This window comes from Osmerus mordax, chromosome 19 (genome assembly GCF_038355195.1).
Source record: "Osmerus mordax isolate fOsmMor3 chromosome 19, fOsmMor3.pri, whole genome shotgun sequence".
Classification (NCBI taxonomy): domain Eukaryota; kingdom Metazoa; phylum Chordata; class Actinopteri; order Osmeriformes; family Osmeridae; genus Osmerus; species Osmerus mordax.
This window is the reverse complement of record NC_090068.1, coordinates 6,363,092-6,383,290: the sequence shown is the minus strand read 5'-3', so window position 1 is coordinate 6,383,290 and position 20,199 is coordinate 6,363,092. Positions and strand designations below refer to the sequence as shown.

At 45.0% G+C, this 20,199-nt stretch overlaps 2 protein-coding genes across 2 annotated transcripts in view; both read left to right on the top strand.

The window, feature by feature from the left end:
• The first annotated feature begins 13 nt into the window (after positions 1–13).
• On the top strand, positions 14–5,634 carry rad51c (RAD51 paralog C). Its single transcript, XM_067257515.1, has 9 exons — positions 14–382; positions 523–760; positions 860–1,017; positions 1,378–1,511; positions 1,891–2,022; positions 3,491–3,557; positions 3,813–3,873; positions 4,407–4,467; positions 5,275–5,634. Exons 1-9 carry the CDS (start codon positions 265–267, stop codon positions 5,416–5,418), a joined length of 1,113 nt encoding a protein of 370 aa, XP_067113616.1. The 5' UTR covers positions 14–264; the 3' UTR covers positions 5,419–5,634.
• Positions 5,275–20,199, top strand: part of ppm1e (protein phosphatase, Mg2+/Mn2+ dependent, 1E) — a 36,355-nt gene continuing 21,430 nt past the window's right edge. The window contains 2 exon segments of the mRNA XM_067257514.1: positions 5,275–5,397; positions 6,903–7,096. Of these exon segments, the coding sequence (XP_067113615.1) occupies positions 6,915–7,096 (182 nt within the window). The 5' untranslated portion in view covers positions 5,275–5,397; positions 6,903–6,914.

Here is a 20,199-nt window from a genome sequence, read left to right as displayed (position 1 = left end):
CAGTTGAAAATGGCAACAATATTCGGCACGATGAAACGCTTTTAGGATAAAGTGTATAACCTCCTCCGACTTTGCCAGAGAGAACCTCGGACATGTACGATGTGTGATGAAATTACTTTAGATGTTCACTGTTAGTTGTGTTCGGTTTGGTTTAGCCTTTTGACGCTTTCATTTAGGCCTAGTTTATTTTTTGTTCTAGTGGTTAGAAAGCCCGATGGTTATTGTTGTGGTGCTTTCCGTTCCTTAAACAACGCCCAAGAAAAGATGCAAAGGCCAGTGTCAAGCTATGCTTTTGCCCCGTCCGTCAAAGTGAAACTGCTCAATGCAGGGTTCCAGTCTTCTGCAGACCTGTGTGACTTGCAACCTTTTCAACTCAGCAAAGGTAAATATTATAACGTATTATATTCATTCACTGTACTTTTACATTATAATTACACCAGCATCCATGGCACTATTCCATGCACTGGTAAGTATACTGTCAGTATCTGTTGTACAGCTGGCCCGTGTTCCCTTGTGTTGCAGATGCAGGCATCTCCCAGGAGGAGGCGGTGGAGGTGCTGCAGGCTGTGAAGTGCGAGTCTGTCCAGGAGAGGGAAGCAGTTGAAAAGCTAACTGCTTTGGAGCTACTCCAGAAAGAACAGGAGTTGGGAAACATTGTAACATTTTGCTCTGCGCTGGATATGGCTTTAGGTGGAGGACTTCCTGTAGGGAAGGTCACTGAGGTGTGCGGGGCCCCTGGCATAGGGAAGACCCAGCTCTGGTAAATAACAAGCAACCTTGCACCATTTATTATGAACATGTTCAAACTCTCAAACACACACACACGTGTACAACTGAATCTTACTGTTTTGTCATTCAGTATCCAGCTAGCGGTCGATGTGCAGATCCCAGTGTGTTTTGGCGGTTTGGGGGGCAAGGCTGTATTCATTGACACAGAAGGCAGCTTCTTTGTCCAGAGAGTTGTGGACCTAGCACAAGCTGCTGTGGAGCACTGTGCACTACTGGCTGAAGACATGGGTAAGGGATGGGTATTAGTAACCAAGACAAAAACACTGCAAAATAAAATAAAACATTTTTAAGACGGTTTAAGAATAACAAGAAATTCAAACATGGTAAATGTTCCAACGACACGGAGGCTCACGCTCATGTGATGTGTGCAATCGTTGATAGATAGCCAAGTGATATTGTCACGTGAATAGAACAACTGTTTTAACACCTTGTCATTGCCTGGCAACTTGTTATCCATTGATGTATGTGCAGGAACATGCAGCTCAGGCATAATGAAACCATGTATGGCTCGAGCTTACTGGAGGTACATTCCCCTGACCTTTGCTTCTGATCTGTCTTTTTTCCCCCTTTATCCTTTTTCTTCTCCAGAGCAGCGGGAGGCCTTGAAAGAGTTCACCGTGGAAACGGTCCTCTCCAACCTCTTCGTCTTCCGTTGCCATGACTACGTGGAGCTGTTGGCGGAGACGTACCTCCTGCCTGACTTCCTGGCTCGGCATCCCGAGGTTTGAATTCCCAACAGACTGGACTGCAAAAAAATGAATAGCACCACAGATTTCCTAAAATGGACTCCATTTTGTGTTGAGCTTGACTCCATATTACTGTCATAATCCGCAAGTATTGAAACAGCGCCACACAGCCACCATCTTGTAACTTGGGAGAGGAAGCACACAAAATAGATTGCAAATCTCAAATGAAATGAACACATTTTTTATTTACTTTTGGCACAGTATTATTCATTCTATAACGTAGAATACTAACTTGCACTTCGATATGGCCCATGGAACAGAATTCCGACTGTCAATGAAAATGATTGAATCATAAACCAATCCGTTTAGATATTTTTTTCAGTTGTGTGTACCGGACCCCTCTTACCCAATCCAGATCCGGCTGGTCGTGATAGACAGCATCGCTTTACCGTTTCGCCAAGACTTCGACGACCTGTCCCAGAGGACACGCCTCCTCGGCGGCCTCGCCCTGCAGGCTTTCCGGATGGCAATCAATCACAATGTTGCGGTACGACCCACTAACCCCCATTAATTAGGACCGTACTCTTCCTTCACAAATACATAAACATCCCACGGAGTTAATAGATTAGACCAGATAGGCTGTAAATGGGGGGGGGGGGGGGGGTTCTGCACCTTGCCAAGATGTAGCGCTGCTGTTTTTGATCAGCAAAAGCATTCCTAAAAATCCCTGGAGCAAATTCACTTTGTTCTAGTAATTTGTTCATTGGCGGCACTCCGGGAGCCTCTGGAGGAAACTCAGTAAAACCAACAAAGCTGGTGGTCAGCAGCACACCGTGTTCCGTTTTGAACAAGAGGCTCCTGGAGGAGTTCTCCGAAGTGCTTCTCATCAAAACGCAGTTGTTTACTTTGCCACTTACTTAATCAGGGGCTGAACTAATAATACTTTTTATATTTTTTTTATTGCTCTGTATCAACATCAACAACCCAGTGTCAGCTATGGACTTTCTCATCAGTGCTTCATTAAGTCATACAGCACAGCAGTGTTATGATGGTGTCCTGCCATTTTGCTTTTGTCTGATGTTCAACCCTCTTTCCTCTGAACAACTGAAAAGTTGAGGCACCTTGCAGTATGAAGCAGCCTTTGTGAAGTCTTTATCCTGTAGTTGAGCTTTCAAAGTAAATACTGAAACTCAATATATAACATTACTTCACAACCTTAACATAACACTGATGCATTGAATAAGTTCTGTATGGCTCAGTTTCTCTTCATGGGAGTGTGAGTCATCCTTGCCTAAACCCTGAAAAGGAAGCCACTGATGCACCTGTGAGGTTCATCACCACTTCTGTTTAATCCATCCTTAATCCCTATTGAATTATATGAAATAAACTCAATTCAGGGCAAACTGGAAAGAAGAAATGAGAGCAGGGTTTACCTGTAGTTCTCAGAATGTTATGCAATATGTTCTAACGATTTCCCTATAGAGATACTAATCTACTTGTAACTACTGAAGAAAACCATGGATACTTCGAAGAGGAATTACCCCTCAAAGTATACCATTACTGTATTTTTGTCCAGCAAATTTCGGCCGTGGATTTTTATTGCTGTTATTTCAGAGTTCGTCGTCAAGGTGACTTGTCATCAGATGCCATGGTTTTCAACACTCATAACAAGCTGCTTCTGTACATTTTCCACAAATCAAGCAGAAGTCATTATCACCCCATGAGAGATGTTTTGCCCCCTAGCGTCACAGCTGTAAGAGGCTGCTACGGATGGGGCTGCAACTGAAGTGGAAAACAACAAAAAGGGCATTTTGAACAATCATTATGTAAACCAAACCCAAATGTTTGCTATACTTTTATGAATTATGTGTACCAGCTAGTTAACACCATGCCATAAGTACCCAGGTATTGTGGTTGACCCAGACAATTGGTACTAATATTGTTCCATGAAATGTTAAACTTGGATCACACGGTACTTTGTAAGACAGTTTTATAAAGGCTATGACTGTGTTTAGGTTGTTCTTACCAATCAGATGACAACAAAAATCTGGAGTGGACAGGCAAAGCTCATACCAGCTTTAGGTAAGAACATATATTATGTTGTACTAGCTGCAACTCATGATACAAACACTAGTCCCCTGGAAAATAAATGGAAATTCACATGAAATCATCACGTAGGCCGAAATGTAGCTGCTAATCTAGCAAAACCGGCCTGTCTGCCTATAACTCGCGAGTATAAATGTTTGCAGGATAAGATGAGAATCGATGCACTCAGGACTGTAATTGCAGTTTTCCGTTCTTCACGTCCGTGTCTGTGCGATCCGTGTTTACCTGCAGGTGAGAGCTGGGGCCACGCTGCCTCGCAGCGGCTCATCCTACGCTGGGAGGGAACGCGCAGGTATCATCAGAAACACTCGACACTAATATCTGCAGAAAGGATGCACGCCGGCGTCTGAAAGCCGAGACGCGACACTTGCACACACGCACACCGAACGTCACGCCCAGTCTGAGCCAGGTCGTCAGCGGCCGAAACGCAACACGACACACACACACACACTTTGAGGCTCTTCTGTCTTCTATGTGAGGGGGGGTTGACAGAGTGAGAGCGAGCATGTCACTTTGGCAGACGGCGCTGGCTTGCCCCTTTGTTGGCCGTCCTCTCTGCATCCACAATGCCTACTGGCCGCCAATCATTCGAGGGAGAAGGACACCTGAGGTCTCCTCGCAGCATGAGCTTCTGGAGAGAATCTCTTTACAGTTCATACCCAGCCTAAAAATCATTTGTTGGCCTTCCATAAAGAGTGAACAGACAATGTCGGATGGAGAGGGAAGAATGTAGCTGTGTGAGCTCTGTTTAATGCAACAAGTGTCAGAAAAGACAGTTGTGGAACATTCAGTGACAACAGACATCGAATGTTCTCTTTCACCTAGGCTGGCGTCCCTGTGCAAGTCCCCCAGCCAGATGGAAGCCACAGTGCCGTACCAGATCACTGTAAGTACAAGCCCATTGTCCATCCTATCTGCCTGTCCCAACAAAGTGGAGGGGCGGGTGATGTTTTATTGGCACGTCTGTATGTGCGGTTCTACTGATTTGGCCTCTTGCTAGCAATGTCTTCACTGATCTGAAAGCAGGGCCAATGGTTGAGCTAGGTCTCAAAGGTGCTCGCCTCACAGGAGGCGAGGAGGTGCTTCGCCTCACAAGTGTCTTTGCTCCAAGCGAAGACACTTGTGGTGAACTTGGCAAGTTGTCCTGTAATGTTCATCACTTTCGGCTTTGGCAGTGATTGTCCGTTTTATAGCAGGCCCTTACATAGTATTGGCGATATTGCTGTCATATAGAAAGTACAGTTTTGATAGAGTTGCATAGACTGCACTGGATAGCATTAAACACCATGGCCACCAAAGGTACATCGCTCAGTGGAGGAACAAGTACAAACATGCGGGGGAATGTAAGGTATTTCATACCACCGTTAATCCTTGTGCAACAGCTATTTCAAACAACACTAAAGTTATGTGTTTGATGTTGCACACCATATGGGGCTTCGTTAAGGTGCACCCTGGGTATAACTCTAGCACATTTTCAGACCATTTGTAGGTGTACATCCTACACTCAACCAGTGACTGTTTAAAAGTGACATATGTTGGATAATATGTATATTCTTAATGGTATGTGTATAGCTGCCATGTGGATTTGGCATGAAGAGATATATAAATTTATACAAATCTGTTTATAGGTCACAACATTTGAGGACAAGGATATTTTGTTTCAATTGTTCACCAACTTTTTTTCTTCCTCCAGGCTGAAGGCTTTCGGGATTTGATGTCATCAGACCAACCAATGACCTTGGCTGACCCTTCTACAAGCCAATCAGGAAGCTTCAGCAAGAGGCCCCGAATGCAGGATGACCAATCAACTAAAAACGTAGGGCATTTAGAAGTATAGCCTGTATTTCTAATCTGTTTATATATTCTTTGTTTGTTGATGGATAAGATACTGTGAATGTTTGCCATCGTTGCTGAAAATGTTTTGGAATGTAAATAATTTGTGAGGTGAATCTCAATGTTCCATATTTTCTCTGTGTTTTTGAAATAATTTTACTCATGTCTTTTATAACTAGGATGTTACCCATTTTCTTGCTATCCATTTGGCATGATTAAAAACAACGGTTCGTTCTGGATCCTTTTTGTTAAACCTAACCTTGAAATTGAACAAATATTCAAATTTTACTTTTTGAAGATGGGAATGATCACATACTGTATGTTATAGTTGTATACCTTCCAAAGTTGCTTATGATTTGACTTTAGACGGTAAGTTTTGAAAGATACAATTCAGTCAAAATCGCCATCACATGCTATTGGGTGAGTTTCTCTGTTGGCTGTAAACCCTGCACAAACAATCTACTCTTGAGATGACTGAGAGCATCTGTCCTACTGCACCACAGATATGTCATCCTGCTCTCAGTTGAGTGGCTTGGAGTGAGATGGCGATGCATCTCTGTAATTAGATTATACACTTTAGAGCTGGCCTCTGCAGCAGTGTGGGAAGGAAATACAAGCATTTCGTTTCACATGGACAAACTCGCAGCTTGAGTGATGTTCGGCTCACACTGTTTTTAATGTCATCTGTTCGACACTGCATCCACAATGACTTTGGAAGCAGTAGCTACAAGGTGAAAGCCCCAAATTTCTATATGCTGTTCACACACATGCACACATTTTAAAGGGAAACTTACGGTGGTATATAGATCCTGTCAGACAAAGTTGAAGCATTTCCAGTAGAACCAGAACTATGTACAAAAATGGACCCTGAACCTTTATTTTTCTTTTTTTTTTTTTTTATACTTACTGATGTGATGGCTCATGCATCTTCTTTATAATATCAGATACGGGTATAAAAGAACTCAAAATGACTCTAAAATAGGTTGCAAATCATTCAATCCTATAACTGAAGAGTGAAGCCCACCCCAGAGGATATTTATAGCATGTCCCATATACACATTCGCTAAAAACGGGATACACACCACAGCTTGTTGACATATAGCCACTGTATGTTAGAAAGATAATGTTAGAACATAAGCAGCGGAAATGTAGACTTAACCACCACGTCACGCGCTTGTAGGGTGCTTTTGTATCGCATCTCCCAACCCAGTTTTTGGTAGTTCGCACCGCAGGTGAGGAATTGAGTTTGTAACGATTGCCTTGCGTGCGCGTTCACGACCCGTGGCAAATCTGTAAACGCTCTCCCCACTCTATCTCAAAAGCACTCCCTCCTCTCCTACGTCATCAGCATCCACCCATCCTTATTTGTGATTGAGCGAAAGCCTTGTTCACGCGCGCGCGTCCCCAACCGGCGCGAGTGGAGAGCAGTCCAGCCAGCAATTCGAAGTAGTCTTCTTGCCCGGCTTGAGCTGTTTCTTGTCTGTCCAGGAATGAGAAGTGATGGCCGGTTCTGCAACAGAGGAGAAAACCTTCCGAAGGTTCTTGGAGCTCTTCCTCCGAGAGATGAGACCTCCTCTTCAGGAGAACGACCCTCTACCAATGCGCCCTTTGTCGGACCTCATCACGGAGGACGAAGTGGAAGGGGAATGTCTCGACCTCTGTCTTCAGCACCTGTGCAAATAGTTAAGTAATGATTTGATGTCATTCATAGATGATCTGTTATCAGTTTGCACTTTTTAATTTCTGGGGTGGCTTGGTAACCGGTCTATTCCAATGCTATCGAGAGTTGGCAAGGTTGCTTTTACGCAAACTCATGAACGACCGAACTCAAACCGGGCACTTTAGAAACTCACGCAGTTAGTCGTTAGTGGTTCCAAGATGTCTGTTTACAAATCTTCTGTCATGGTTAATCATAGACTGTGCAAACGCTTTAATCAAGACTTAACATAGCCTATGCAAAATGATCTGTCATTATTTGATGTTTGAAACAGAATTGTAAGGTAGACGTTCCAGCGTAAATGATCAATACCATTTAGACTACAATTTAACAGGTTTTTGATTTCCTCTCGTCCCAAAAATGTGTTCCAACGATATTTCTTTTACTCGCATATTAGCGATCTCGCTAAGGTGAATCCCCTCGTTGCGTATCTCGACGTCATTCCTTTCAGTGAGGTACATTGCCAGCATTTGTAATAACCATTGTATATCCACGTGCTATTTTTAGAACACGAATACCGTAGGATACACATCAGTGGGACTTGATATTTAAAACAACGTGTATAAAAGCAACGGTTGTAGGTACTTGGCGATTAATTCTCGGAGTTCCATCCTATTTTCTCATCAACACAACGGAACAATCAAATGTCGTCCCCGGTTTCTGGGAATTCACATTCTTGCATCAATATCACCCGTTCGCAGCCGGGCACATCACTGAAATAACATTTAACGTGGAATGTGTGGAAAGGAGAGCGCATTTTAAGACATGTTGTCCGCCTTAAATGCAAAAATAGTACATAGACGAGAGCAAAGAAAGGGAAGAGAAACTGCCAAGCCAGTGTACATTTTAAAACACGAGAAATAGTATGATGTAATTTGCGCGCGTAATGGTCAGATTTAGAAATAGGCAAATAGGCTACTGTTCTGGACCAAGCATTTGCCGAATAGCCGGCAAACAGATGTCTGCGATGGACATTCTATACCTTGCACCTAGTTAAGAGACTTTTGACTTAAGTTTTTAATGTGCTTTATAGAGCTTTTAAACTTGAAAAAGTAAATGTGATTTTTATAATGGACAGTTTTGTATAATGTGTGATGCTGAGCAAGAGAACACCCCATTACACGGGGCAGATGCTTCCCATTTGCAATGCTAAGGGAAGCAGTATTGGGTTGTTATACACTATCAGTGTGTTGGATCTGTCCTGCACAAAGAGCTTATTGTTAGATACTTTTTTTTGTTTTATTCAAATTTCAGAGAGCAGTGAGAACGGAGACCTTCCAGATCTCGCTCTAGTATTGACACACGATGTTGATCCACTTGAGAGCAGGGTTCAGTGGCTTTTTGATTAATTTCATCATTTCGAGGAAAGATGAAGGTCAAATTAATACACAACCAAAGATTTTGTGAAATGAACCCAAATAGCACTAACATCTTTACATTTATTTTAAACACGAATGTACCTTTTGGATAGGCTATTTGCTTTGGTTCTAGACCATTTTTGCTTTCAGATCTAAATTACATAGACATTATTTATGTATACTTTCATGATGTAGTTTCTTCAGTTATAATGATGGTTCTTTTGAGGTAGAACAGTGTCTTAATTGGACACTCACACTGCGTGTTGCTGGCATCACCTCCTTCCGCTGTGATTCAGCTAAACGTGTGATTACTTTGTCTCTGGGTTGAAGATCTAATAATAGACCAGGAAAATAGATGGAGATCCCCTTTGCTCTCCCTGTGTGTGTGTGTGTGTGCGTGCGTATGCTCGTGCGTATGTGTGCGAGGGGGGATTACTGGGTGTGAAAGTGTGTTCTGATGGTAGGTGGAGGGGAACAGATGTGTGTTACGGTTCTGTGTGTGTCTCTGCGAGTGACGGCAGTATGAACAAGGTGTGGTCTCACATCCGTAGCCTCCTTTTGAGATGGCTGAAGAATCTGTTTTAAAGAGCGGAGAAAAACAGCAAGGCTTCATATTTAGCGTGGGGGGGTGGGCCGCCGGGGGTTGGGGACATTGTGACATGGTACATCCCGAACTACGTCACCAGGCTCCATGTGTGGGTGAGACGCGCGGCCCTCCTCCTCCTCCTCTTGCCATGGCTGACGCGCACCGATACGTTCGGAGGATGAGGGAATCACGACACAGACACAGAGTTGCGTTCACTGTCGGACGCGTCACGTCGAAACTCAGCTCACTTTTAGTACTAGGTATTTTATGATTGTTCACTGGGGGAGTTGAATAGACTACGTTATACGCTAAGATATTAGGGTATACGATTTCAAAAGGTTCCTGGTGATGGGAATGCTTTTGTTTAGTGAAGACGATGCATGTCTAACTAGATGTTTTAGATGCTTCTCCATATTTACAGATGATGTCACAATTTGTCTGTAACAAGTCCTTAAGGCTTTTTACCTTGACTTCTCTTCAGACGTAGATAGGTTGTCATTAGAAGATGTACTTCATAATATTCTTTGGACGCACATGGTCATCTACAAAAGATTTTGTTTCTCAATGTCTTGCCTATATTTCTTTTATTTTTAGACTTGGGAGACACCAAACCCCAAGAAAAAATTCCACTCATTTTACAATGACAATTAAGTTTAGCATATTCACGCATTTCAGTATCTCAGTGTGGTACGATTCTATTCGCTTTGAGATCGAGTTGGTTACGCTACACTCTCAAAACCATCATCAGTGAGTAGCCAGTGTCAACTTGGCCCCACCTCATCTTGCGAGGCTCTCCTGTGCTCAGGTCAAGCACATGAATAACCTGATAACAATGCTAATGACGAAAGCGGCCACGAATGCCTAAGTCGGCTCGTGGGAAGCCAACGTCAGCTGCACGGCTTTTCATTCCTCGTCGTCTGACAAGACCGGTAAAAAAGGGTTTGAATTCTTCACTCTCTTTAACGATGACTGTTGACTGCGGGAGTGAGTGAGAGAGGAACATGATAGATGGTGTCAGCAGGCTAATCTCTTCTAGGTGGGGAACTTCAACCAGGCAATTGTGACCAAAAATAACCACACAAGGATTTGACGCTATCCATTATTCAACACATCCATCGGGATGAGCAATGGTACAACACCCGGTTAGACTCGCTGAAAACGGTGTGCTGTCTCCAGGGATGGCTAGCTCTGATGCTAACGGATGCTGAGGGTGATTTAGAAGAGAGATCATGACGGAGGAAGGGAAGGATGGAGAGGTGAGCCATGACTAAGCCTCTTCCTTCCATCCCTCCTCTTGTTTCCCTCCATCCACTCTCTCCCGCTGCCCCCGGTACCCCTACTGGGAGTGCTGATAGACAGTAATTGAGAGAGGAGAGCACTCCCAAACCTCATTAAACAGGCACGTCTCCCGCAGCTGTAAACAACCCCGCTCGCATACATCCGGAGTCTTCCAAGACACACACGCGCGCGCACACACACACGCACCCGAATCCATGTCCACACAACACCTTAGGTTTCCTCACGCTGCTGGGAAGGAACAGTGTGTGGTGTCGGAAGGGTTGCAACTGATGGGTGTGTTAACGAGCACTGCTGTGTGACCGGATTGTACGCCAGGAAGGGCAGGGGGGATGCATTTGCATGTTAAACACTCATCTCACCACAGCTCTCCATTCGTAGCACAACAGGAAGAGATGGGGGTCATCTGTGCCGTCGGTCCCGATGGCCCCAAAGGGTGGCCCAGGTTTACCTTGCGGGTCTACGGCCAATTACAATTTTCGAACAAGATTATAATAATAAAATAATTGAAAACTATAACTGTTGACTCGGCACTTGGTTTTCTGTACGGTACTTGAAGACACAATGGGACAGGGTCTGCGATCAAATAGGAAAGTTCACAATTCACCCATTTCCTTTTTGACATGGCCAATAACGCACGTCTGTGAACGATGATCAATTCTTTTTTATTTTCGAGTGCCTCAAAAGTGTGTTGCTTCACACAAACATGATAATCATTAATTCATGCACAAGTGTCCTGATGACATTGTCCCCTTAGTCGTTTGTGCAAAGCCAAACTGGGCCAAGAGATTTTTGGCATTGCATTAGAGCGTGATTGTTCTTCAACACTAGCAGCAGCTGCTCCAAAGAGCTCGCCATCACAGACGAACCCCCCCCCCCCACACACACACACGCACACACACACACACACACACAAGCAAGCAACATAATCAGATATTGGCAGAGCCAACCTCAAGCAGGATTTCCCGCAGCACTTTGCAGTTAAGGCGGTCGCCTAAGCAACACACCCCCACCGCCTTAACTACGTTGTAAAAGAAACAAAAAAAAGTGTGGGGTCTGCCGGCAAACCCCACCCTACCACCTTAACTAACACATTTTCTGCGGGAAACCCTGCCTCAAGCTTAGACAGAGGGCATCAGGCAGTCTGGCTCTGTTGACATAAATGTTAAGACGGGACAGAAGCTAAAAGACAAAGACAACCTTCCCATGCTACAGGCAGTGAAGACAGAATGTGACAAACACGCGTGTGACACACATGTAACCATGGGGTTAGGGTTAGCCTCCTCAACAGACTTGAGGCACTCTGGCACACGGTATTTCCCAACTAAAACTCAAAATCCGTGTCTCACATTTCCTTCAGCATCAGTTCATCATGAAGATGTCATCAGTCTGGCATTGCTCTTTTGTTGTAACTAACCAGAGGCAGCGAATTAAAAGTCCTGTTGTTCAGTAACGGGACTTTTTAATTTCTAATTCATTGTCCACACAGGTGTACTCGGTTTTGCTTCTCCCCATGCAATATACTGTAGTAATATCATTACACATCATATCTACATCACAAGGATCAAAGGAAGAATTTGTCAAACCCACAGCAAAATGACTTGGGTTTGTGTTTAGAATGGATCATAAAACAATTACAGCCTATGGTGAATATAATCAGATCTGACAGGCTTGTCCAATCGTTGCCCTGACTTTCTCAGGACATGGGGATAATAGCCTGAGTGAACATGTCTCTCTAATGCTGGTCCTCTCATTGTAGCCGAGGGCTGAATTAACTGCCCTGCGCACTTGCAATCGATGTGGCTCGATTTAGAAGAACTGGCCAGGCTAAACAAGGGCAACAGAGAGAAAGAGAAATGGATCCTCCAGGATTCACCATTCATGACTTACAGACTTACTGAAATCACTGAAGGCATCCTCTTCTTTTATTTACTCGGCCGCGAATGATCTCTTTTCTGACGAGGACCTTTTTCATTTGGACTTGCTTTGGTACCCCATCATCAGTGTCTCATGGATTGGTACCGGGGTCAGAAGGGGAGCGTCTTTTGTGATTCTTTTTTTCCCTCCCTTTTCCTTTTTAACTTCTCCTGGCCAATGTTGAGTTTCCTGAGGCCATGTGACTGGGCCCCATCTCTGTTCATCTGGGCCCAGCGCTAGCTCGCTGACACTTGTAGTCCTACGGGCCTCTTTCTGCAATCACCCCCAGCATGACCTTGCACATGCTGTGCCAAAGCATTCCAGTGTTAACAGAAGAGAATTACAGAGAAGCGCAATCGTAAATATAACGATGTCAGGTTGCAAATTAAAACTCAAAATGACTCTAGAAAGCAATTGTCTGGGAAGTGGCTCTTTAATTGCAGTGATCATTAGCCACCACGTGTGTTGGCCATGTAAACAGGGAAGGCGCCCATTAGAGAACAATTGTTTCAGACCGTTCGACATAAGATGGAACCTGCCGTTATTCATAGCACAGCCTAACTGGAACTGTCACAGAGCTGCAAATAGGGTTGGGGAAGTGCTTTGACTTCATACTGGGAAGCTAACCTCATTTCCAGAGGGCTGCGTGTGTTGTAGCAATCACCCAGTAGGCCCATGGACGGCCATTATTTTGGCAGATGAGAAAAGACATGGAGTAATTATCAGCATCAGGGTTGGCACAATACGTGTGTGTGTGTTTAAACAAGCTAAAAACACCTAGCACCTGTACAGGCCTTGCATAAGAGCCGCAGACCACGAACCAGCACTTTGCTCCAAAGTGTTGCGCAATCCGTGGGGATGCCAGATTATTATAAAACAAACGGCCTCCTTAAAGGGTCCTTCAAGGTTGTCTCCCCTTCAAGCTTTTCATTTGTCTAAGAGAGGTCTGCCACCCTATCCGCCATGCCCGGCCAACTAATTGGATGGAAATATGATTAATTTGCCAGCTCCAGCCAGTCACATAGCAATTACTCTGAGTGTTGGATGCCAGTTTCTGCCGATACATCTTCGCCAGGTCAAATGCGATCCCGATGCACAACATTTTGTGCCTATCTATTGGAACACCGGAGGTCACTTCCAGGCCTGCAGTGCAGCAAGCGTCATAAATATCAAGTCACCGCAATGTCAAGACCAGCGTGTTGATTTAAAAGGGGAACAGCAAGTACGTTCAAAACGGTCTGTCCGTTTGAATCCCCAAAGACACTTGCCATGACTTAACAAGCAGTTACCACATGAAACATTAGTTGTAAATGTTAAGTCTTGAACTCACTGCGTGGAGTGGGTATTTGATCTGCAGAGACATTAGATGTTTTATTCCAATATTTTATACTGCTTGTTGACTATTGAGAGCAATTGCCTTACTAGGGAGGATGTTCAAGTGTTTTGTCATTTTATAGCAGACTAATAAGATCATTCACTGAAGTCCCTAATGAATTGTCTCAGGATGAAATGACCTATTTTAGAGCTGAACTAGTTTCAGAATCTAAAACATGGATATAATGTCATCATTTTAAAAGTTGAAAGGACAGACATCATACCAAATATTGTTATCAATAAAAGTCAATTAGCTCTTCAATCTTCAAAGTCACTTTGAAATGCCCTACCCTGTGGAAACCAACCCAAACCGTAATGTTTACATCCACAAATCTTGTTGATGTCAGCGCTGTAGACCTTTTGAATGCAGTGAAGGGTGGTTAAAACGTGGCCCGAAATTCAGTGGCTGATGTTTTTTCATCATCCTACAATGAAACCTCAGGGCTCAACGTGCATCTGTCTGTTTGACCATGGACAACCATCCCCCCCTCCCCCAACTCCTTTTCAACCAAGTATGCTTCTGAAATGGTGAGATTTCAGCACATCCCCTTGGAGAACCCTCCCAACAGGCTTGGGCTGCTCTGAGGAGGACTGCACCGAGGAGTTCTAGAACACGGCTCTGCAAATTGATGCTGTCAAAGTCCCATTGGCACCTGTCTCTCCTTAGAGGTTCTCCCGGTTCCTTGGAGGCCTCCTATCTTAAAGCTATTTAGGCCTGACACTGCCACACAGACTCCGTCTGACACAGTTACCACAGTTTAAAGCAGCAGTCTCCTGACGAAGGAGCGAGGGGCTGTCTGGAGATCCAGGATCGGCTGTCCTGCTAGTCACTGCTTATCGTCACCCCAGAAGAGGGATCGCGGGGTGGCCATGTTCCCTCCAGCCGTTCCTCGGCTCCTCCTCTCTTTCCCGTTCCCTTAGTCCTGGCGGTTGGGTTATCCCGGGCAAGGGAAAATACTTGCAGGAGTAATCCCTTAATCAGAGTGTCTCCCAGGGATTAACATGGAAGTGCAGCCCCAGCCAGTGTCCTCCTTGGGCCAGCCACGCCAGCCTGCTTCCCCCTGCTTAACCCCTCCACTGATCTGCTTGTACGCAGGAACAGTATGGTTCTACCACTTGGCAGCAGGGATGTGCCTCTGACTGCACCTTCCTGCTCTGGTCCATGAATTTGTAATCTAGGCTGTACTGTGTGACTGGAAAGGACGTTTTTCTTATGAGTTGACTGGGCCTGTTTTAAGGGCCGTGTTTATCATTCTGTGCTCTCAGTAGCGGTTTCATAAGATATGTGTATTCTTGGTAAGGGACATCAAATCCTTGTCTCTCCAGACTTTCTTAAATGTCAGTCTCAAGGATGAATGCCAAAAACTGTAATTATGGTTAATCTCAGTTAAGACAAACACTTGTTGCTACCAATGTGGTAAAAAAAATTTGAAGACATTCTTAGCTATTGATTGCCCAAAAAAGCTATATATTTTTGATGCCGGGTGTCATTGTGTCATCCAAGATTGTGCGTGGCCACGCTGCTAGAGCAGTCCCCGAATCCCTCCACAAAAGGGTAGGTCAAAGGCATCCGAAGTTGCCCAAACCGGAGGAACGCCGACGCCCTGTTCCGCTACGTGTCCTTTTCCCCCCTCGCTGTTTGTTCTCTACCTTTCTCGCCTACTCCGACTTCAAAAGAGGGATGTGTGGAGGCGTGAGATGGCTGCCCCACATTCCAAAGCCGCTCGCTTCTTCCTGCTACGTGCCCGTGTCTGGCGGCTTTCACCAGACCCTCTGGGGGTTTAGATACACTTTTCAGCAGCTCGTTTGCTAGCATCTGCTTAAGGTACCCCCGAACTCACACCGGCCTCAACTGAGGTCTCATCCTCGCTTCCACCGAGTGTCTTGTCCCCCTGAGATCTGTAAAAGGTCACGGCTGGGTGGACGGCCATCATGTGGATTCCTAACGGTTATTCACGTCTCGTGTACTTCCTTAAGCTCTATTGTATGTGGCAGTATCACCAACCTGACTGGTGAATTTCCGGAGGAAAGGGTGAACGATAAGAACCTTTTTCGGATAACAGAGGATTACAAAGGTTAGTTGGCCTGTTCATAGTAAAAATCCTACGGATATAGTGTCTACCTGTGGATTACTGCTATTTTTATGTGTTTATCAACCAATCACTGAAATAGACAAGTAATCCTTTCAGTTGTCTCCTACAGAAGCAGACACTTTTTGCCAGCTCTGTAGATGCTCCAGTTTTTTTTATTCACGCCCTCTTATGCCTCTGCCTCTTTCTGTAGAACAACATTACGGATGTACTGTATGTGGAGATGCCTGTCTGATGTCAGCCTGTTTATCCAGGTTCTTTGTATATGGGCAGCCCATAGTCAAATGTTGAGTCATATGTTTGCAGCAGAAGAACAAAATGCAAAATAGTTCCTCTGTCGGAATCCCTACTTACCGACCAAGAGCTTAGCCTGTGCTGGCAAAATGCAAATTACAGGTGCAGAACAGAATACAAAAAATATGTGTTACTGCCCGTAGCAGATATGCCAGTGTATACAACAATACAGCGATGAGAAAAATTTATGTTTTGCTTCTCGGGTGTTCCCACAGAAATATGCAGTACTTGAGATGAGGACAAGTCATTCTGTTTCTATAGGATATACCAGTATTCAACATGACCAACGTGTTAGGGACACTGCCATCATGTGACATCCCCTTCATTTATATTACTAAGTCACTGTGTATGTGTAAATTGTAGTCTTGTGTTAAAGACCCATACTATAGTGTATCGTAAACTGTGAAACATGTAGAAGTTAGCACCATTTATTGAATCGTAAATGTGTCCGTGTATCAATTCTTTATTACAGTGGATAAAGTTGGCTGCACCTAAGGCCCCGTGATGATTGGATGACACATTATACCACGGGCCATGTGCCATAGGGCTTCCAGACAGAATTTGAACCCTCTCTGAAGTGCCTTGCCCTGTCTGGCCAATAGTGTTGAATAGCAGTGTCCTTTCTTATCCAGGCTCTAAGCTGCTTTACCACCGAATCCCTCGCACAGTGGGACAGACATGCAGACGCAACAGTGGCCATGTTTGGGATCATGTGACACCACAACACCCGATAGAGAAAGTCTGCATTATTGAGGCAGCTGCCACCTACATATTTAATTGAGGCACCCTGCTATTAACTTACAATTCTCAATGCTAACTAACAATTCTCAAAGCCCCCCCCCCCCCCCCCCCCCCCAGTCCTAGTCTTCATTACATGCTTATCAAAAAGTGTATCCAGCTCCCTAAAAGGCTCCCTGTGTAATTGACGCCTTTATTCTTAGATCCATTTTATCGGTTCGACAGATATTTCATCTGCAAACAAAGGGGATTTGGTGATGAGCAGCGTTGCGAATGCACAGCGCAGTTGGCAGAATATTAATCCGTTCTAGGTCATTAAGTGATGGTCAAAGAGAGTTGTCTTTCTAAGTCTCCTAAGGGTCCTGTGCTAACCCTTCTTCTATTGATGGTCTGTGCATGGCTAGACTCAAGCTTAGTCACTCAGTCCCACTCCCCTGACTGCCTAGAAGACCAGATGGCCTACTTACTAAAGCAGGACCCGAGAATCTGTGACCGTTACTGTCATTGTGGTGGTGTTGTCCACAGCTATGTTTAATCCTCTCAACTGAAGCCCAGTCTCAGAATGATCTCAGCTACATGCATGCAAATCCCTAAAACATGTCTGAAGATGGTTTTAAATCTGATTGGTCAAATCGATCAAAGAAAGACGTATAAATCCCGCCCCCTTAAGTACTGCAGTGCTTGGATGGCACAGATATGGTTGATGGGCAACAAGCAGTCGACCGACCAAACCAACCTGTGCAAGGACCCCTCCGCACCGTGTACTACATGAGCCCTCGCCACTAACACCGCCTCTGCAGTGGCCTTCACTCACCAGCACCCAGAGGGAGAGCTAGCATCCAGGCGCCGTGTGAGGGCTGACTCATAATAAGCAGTGTGCTGACAGGATGAGCCGCGCCGAAAGCCCGGGCGATTAGCCGCTCGCGCGGCGGTAGTCAAGTGCGCTGCTCGTCCACAGAAGCCCATGAGTCATTGGTGAATAATGGGAGACCATACCCCCCCCCCCCCCGGGTCGAGGGAGAAATACAGTGACTCAGCATGGCCCTCCGCTAGGTTTCACCGCAGCGGGGGGTCAAACAGGGCTGACCCCTTTTAGGTACCACCACCCACACTCCTTCTTTTCCACCCAACTATCATGGCTCTGTGTGTACCTTCCCATCACTGGACACGCTCACTGTGTTGGCTTCTTTTCTCATGGGGATTGGATTAGGTCAAGTGTTGTGGTCCTGGGAGGCGACAAAGATGAAGACGGGCCTGCCTGATCAACGGAGGCCTCTGACACTTTCTGGCTCCCCTATAGGCTATTACGAAACAACTGATCTGCCAGCTGGTGGATTACATAATACCGCCTTAAGGCTCTGTGTGAAGCTGCACTGAGCACGCTAGGATGCCTGTAAGGGACATACATTCAAGGTTTCAGTCAAATACTACGGGGGGGGGGGGGGGGGGGGCGGCGGCGGCGGCCTATCAGGAGATTCAGAGTTGCTGGAACGCTGGTAGTGGAAACTATCCTTGCGTGCCAGCTCTAAAGCTACAACGTAAGTTTACAATTCCATTACAAGTTCCAGTTATAGTATTTCTATCAAGCTGTCCACAGCTATCATCTATAATGTCGTCCTCTCTTCCCCCCCCCGGCTCACACAAAAGCAGCATTACATCAGCAGGAACCAATCCCGTCGCTCGGAACACTACCGGGACTTCGCACATTATGCAAATCACGTCAAGACCACAGCAAGCCTCCGCCTGACGTCATCTCAGCTTCGGGTGTGGCAGCAGAGCTTCCCCCTTCAGCCTCATCCTATTAAATGAATGCCGACCCGACTTAACGATGTAAATGCAAACAAATGAACCTCACCCGAAAGCACCATGACAGGCAAAGCTATTATGTTTCTAGTAATGTAAAATGTCAGGAGGTGTTGGTTGGGGGATTTTGGAACACCCCAGGACGCTGATCGTGCTGCCAAATGAAATCGGATATATTCATCGCTACGCTCGTGCGTCTCATTTTGAAGACACGGTTACCTAAGCAGCCGTCTCTGCGTTTTTCATGTCTCGCCCTCCCGCAGAATTGAATGAATCATGTCCTTGATATGTCGGAACTCTGAGTCGACTTCCAGTGTGAACGTTTGGACAACGATATGAGACTGAAGGCGCCACCTCAGAGCCAAGTCATGATGATCTACTGGCTGTGATGTCGGCCTATAGAGCACAAATCACCCTTTAGACGTTTTTGGAAGCAGGCCAAGTCTTGCATCCTTAACAGCGGACCAATGAATCTCCACCTTACATGACGGGGATCATTTTCTTGGAGAAGTCATTAGGACGAGGTGTTTTAACCCGGATTTTGTCTCCAATTAACCCTCAGATTTTAATCGGTCTGTTGGAGAGAAAGCAGTTGGTGCGTATCGATGTTTTGGAACGTGTAAAATGATAATCAAGTCGAAGTCACTAGTTACCCTGGTGACATTAAAGTGAACAAGTATTAACTCATCTAGTGACGGACTTGCCAGTGTCATTTAGAAATCACTTCAGAGGAAGTGAAGTGCAGCTGGAAGGAATAAGCTGCCTGAAGTATGAAATGTGTAGTCGGGAAATATAACCAGCTTGAATCCTACTTGACAAACATTTCAGTTGAAGGAGTCTTTAGGATTTAGATTTTTTATGGCTTTAAAAGTCTGCTTTGTTTTTTTTAACCTTGGTTACACTGAACATCCTATCGATGGGTGTGTGTGATACTTAAATTGTTTGGACAAGAATGCTTTGCGGTCTAGGACAGGACTGTCGCTGTTTGAAAGACGAAGCTTGTGCACATTTGTGCAACCGTATCAGCTCTTGCGTGTTCATTTCTGTGTGGGTCTCTTTGTGTGTGTCTCTTTGTGTTCATCATGGCGTGAGTGTACAGTAAGACTGGCTCATGTGCTCAGATGACTCTGATCAGTGGTTGACAGGAGGGTGGCAGCTGGCTGATGAGTTAACCCTTTCAAGAAATTGCTGAAACAACAATGTTGAAACAACAGTTGAGAATCGACTGTCAGGGGGTAGAGATCAAGGCATTGTTGCAGGTAAGCATTTTTCCATCCATGTTATTTTGGTCGTGGATGAATAGTAAATAGATGATATTTTACATGTTTTATTAGTGCCATTTTGATAGGATCTGCAGTGAATATTGACTAGAAAGTTTACCCTTGACAAGGCAGCCATATCTTGGTACTAGTTTACACTATACACACATCCTTGTGTAATTCTTGACTTGGAGGCCGGTAGTCAGACAGGACTGCATAATCTCCATGACACTGTTTCACAATCTAAATAAATACAGTACTTCCTTGTGCGGACAAAGTCTGAATTTGGCGATGGGATGGAAAGCCCTTTCTCAGAATACCGGGGCACTTTGGCATGCATCTGCAATACATTG

What these genes read in the sequence shown, in the direction of transcription:
- rad51c (XM_067257515.1), top strand. Translation starts at nt 265, where the DNA reads ATGCAAAGGCCAGTGTCAAGCTATGCTTTTGCCCCGTCCGTCAAAGTG. An exon ending in ACCTTTTCAACTCAGCAAAG is followed by an intron (nt 383 to 522) that starts GTAAATATTATA and finishes CTTGTGTTGCAG; the next exon opens with ATGCAGGCATCTCCCAGGAG. An exon ending in ATAGGGAAGACCCAGCTCTG is followed by an intron (nt 761 to 859) that starts GTAAATAACAAG and finishes TTTGTCATTCAG; the next exon opens with TATCCAGCTAGCGGTCGATG.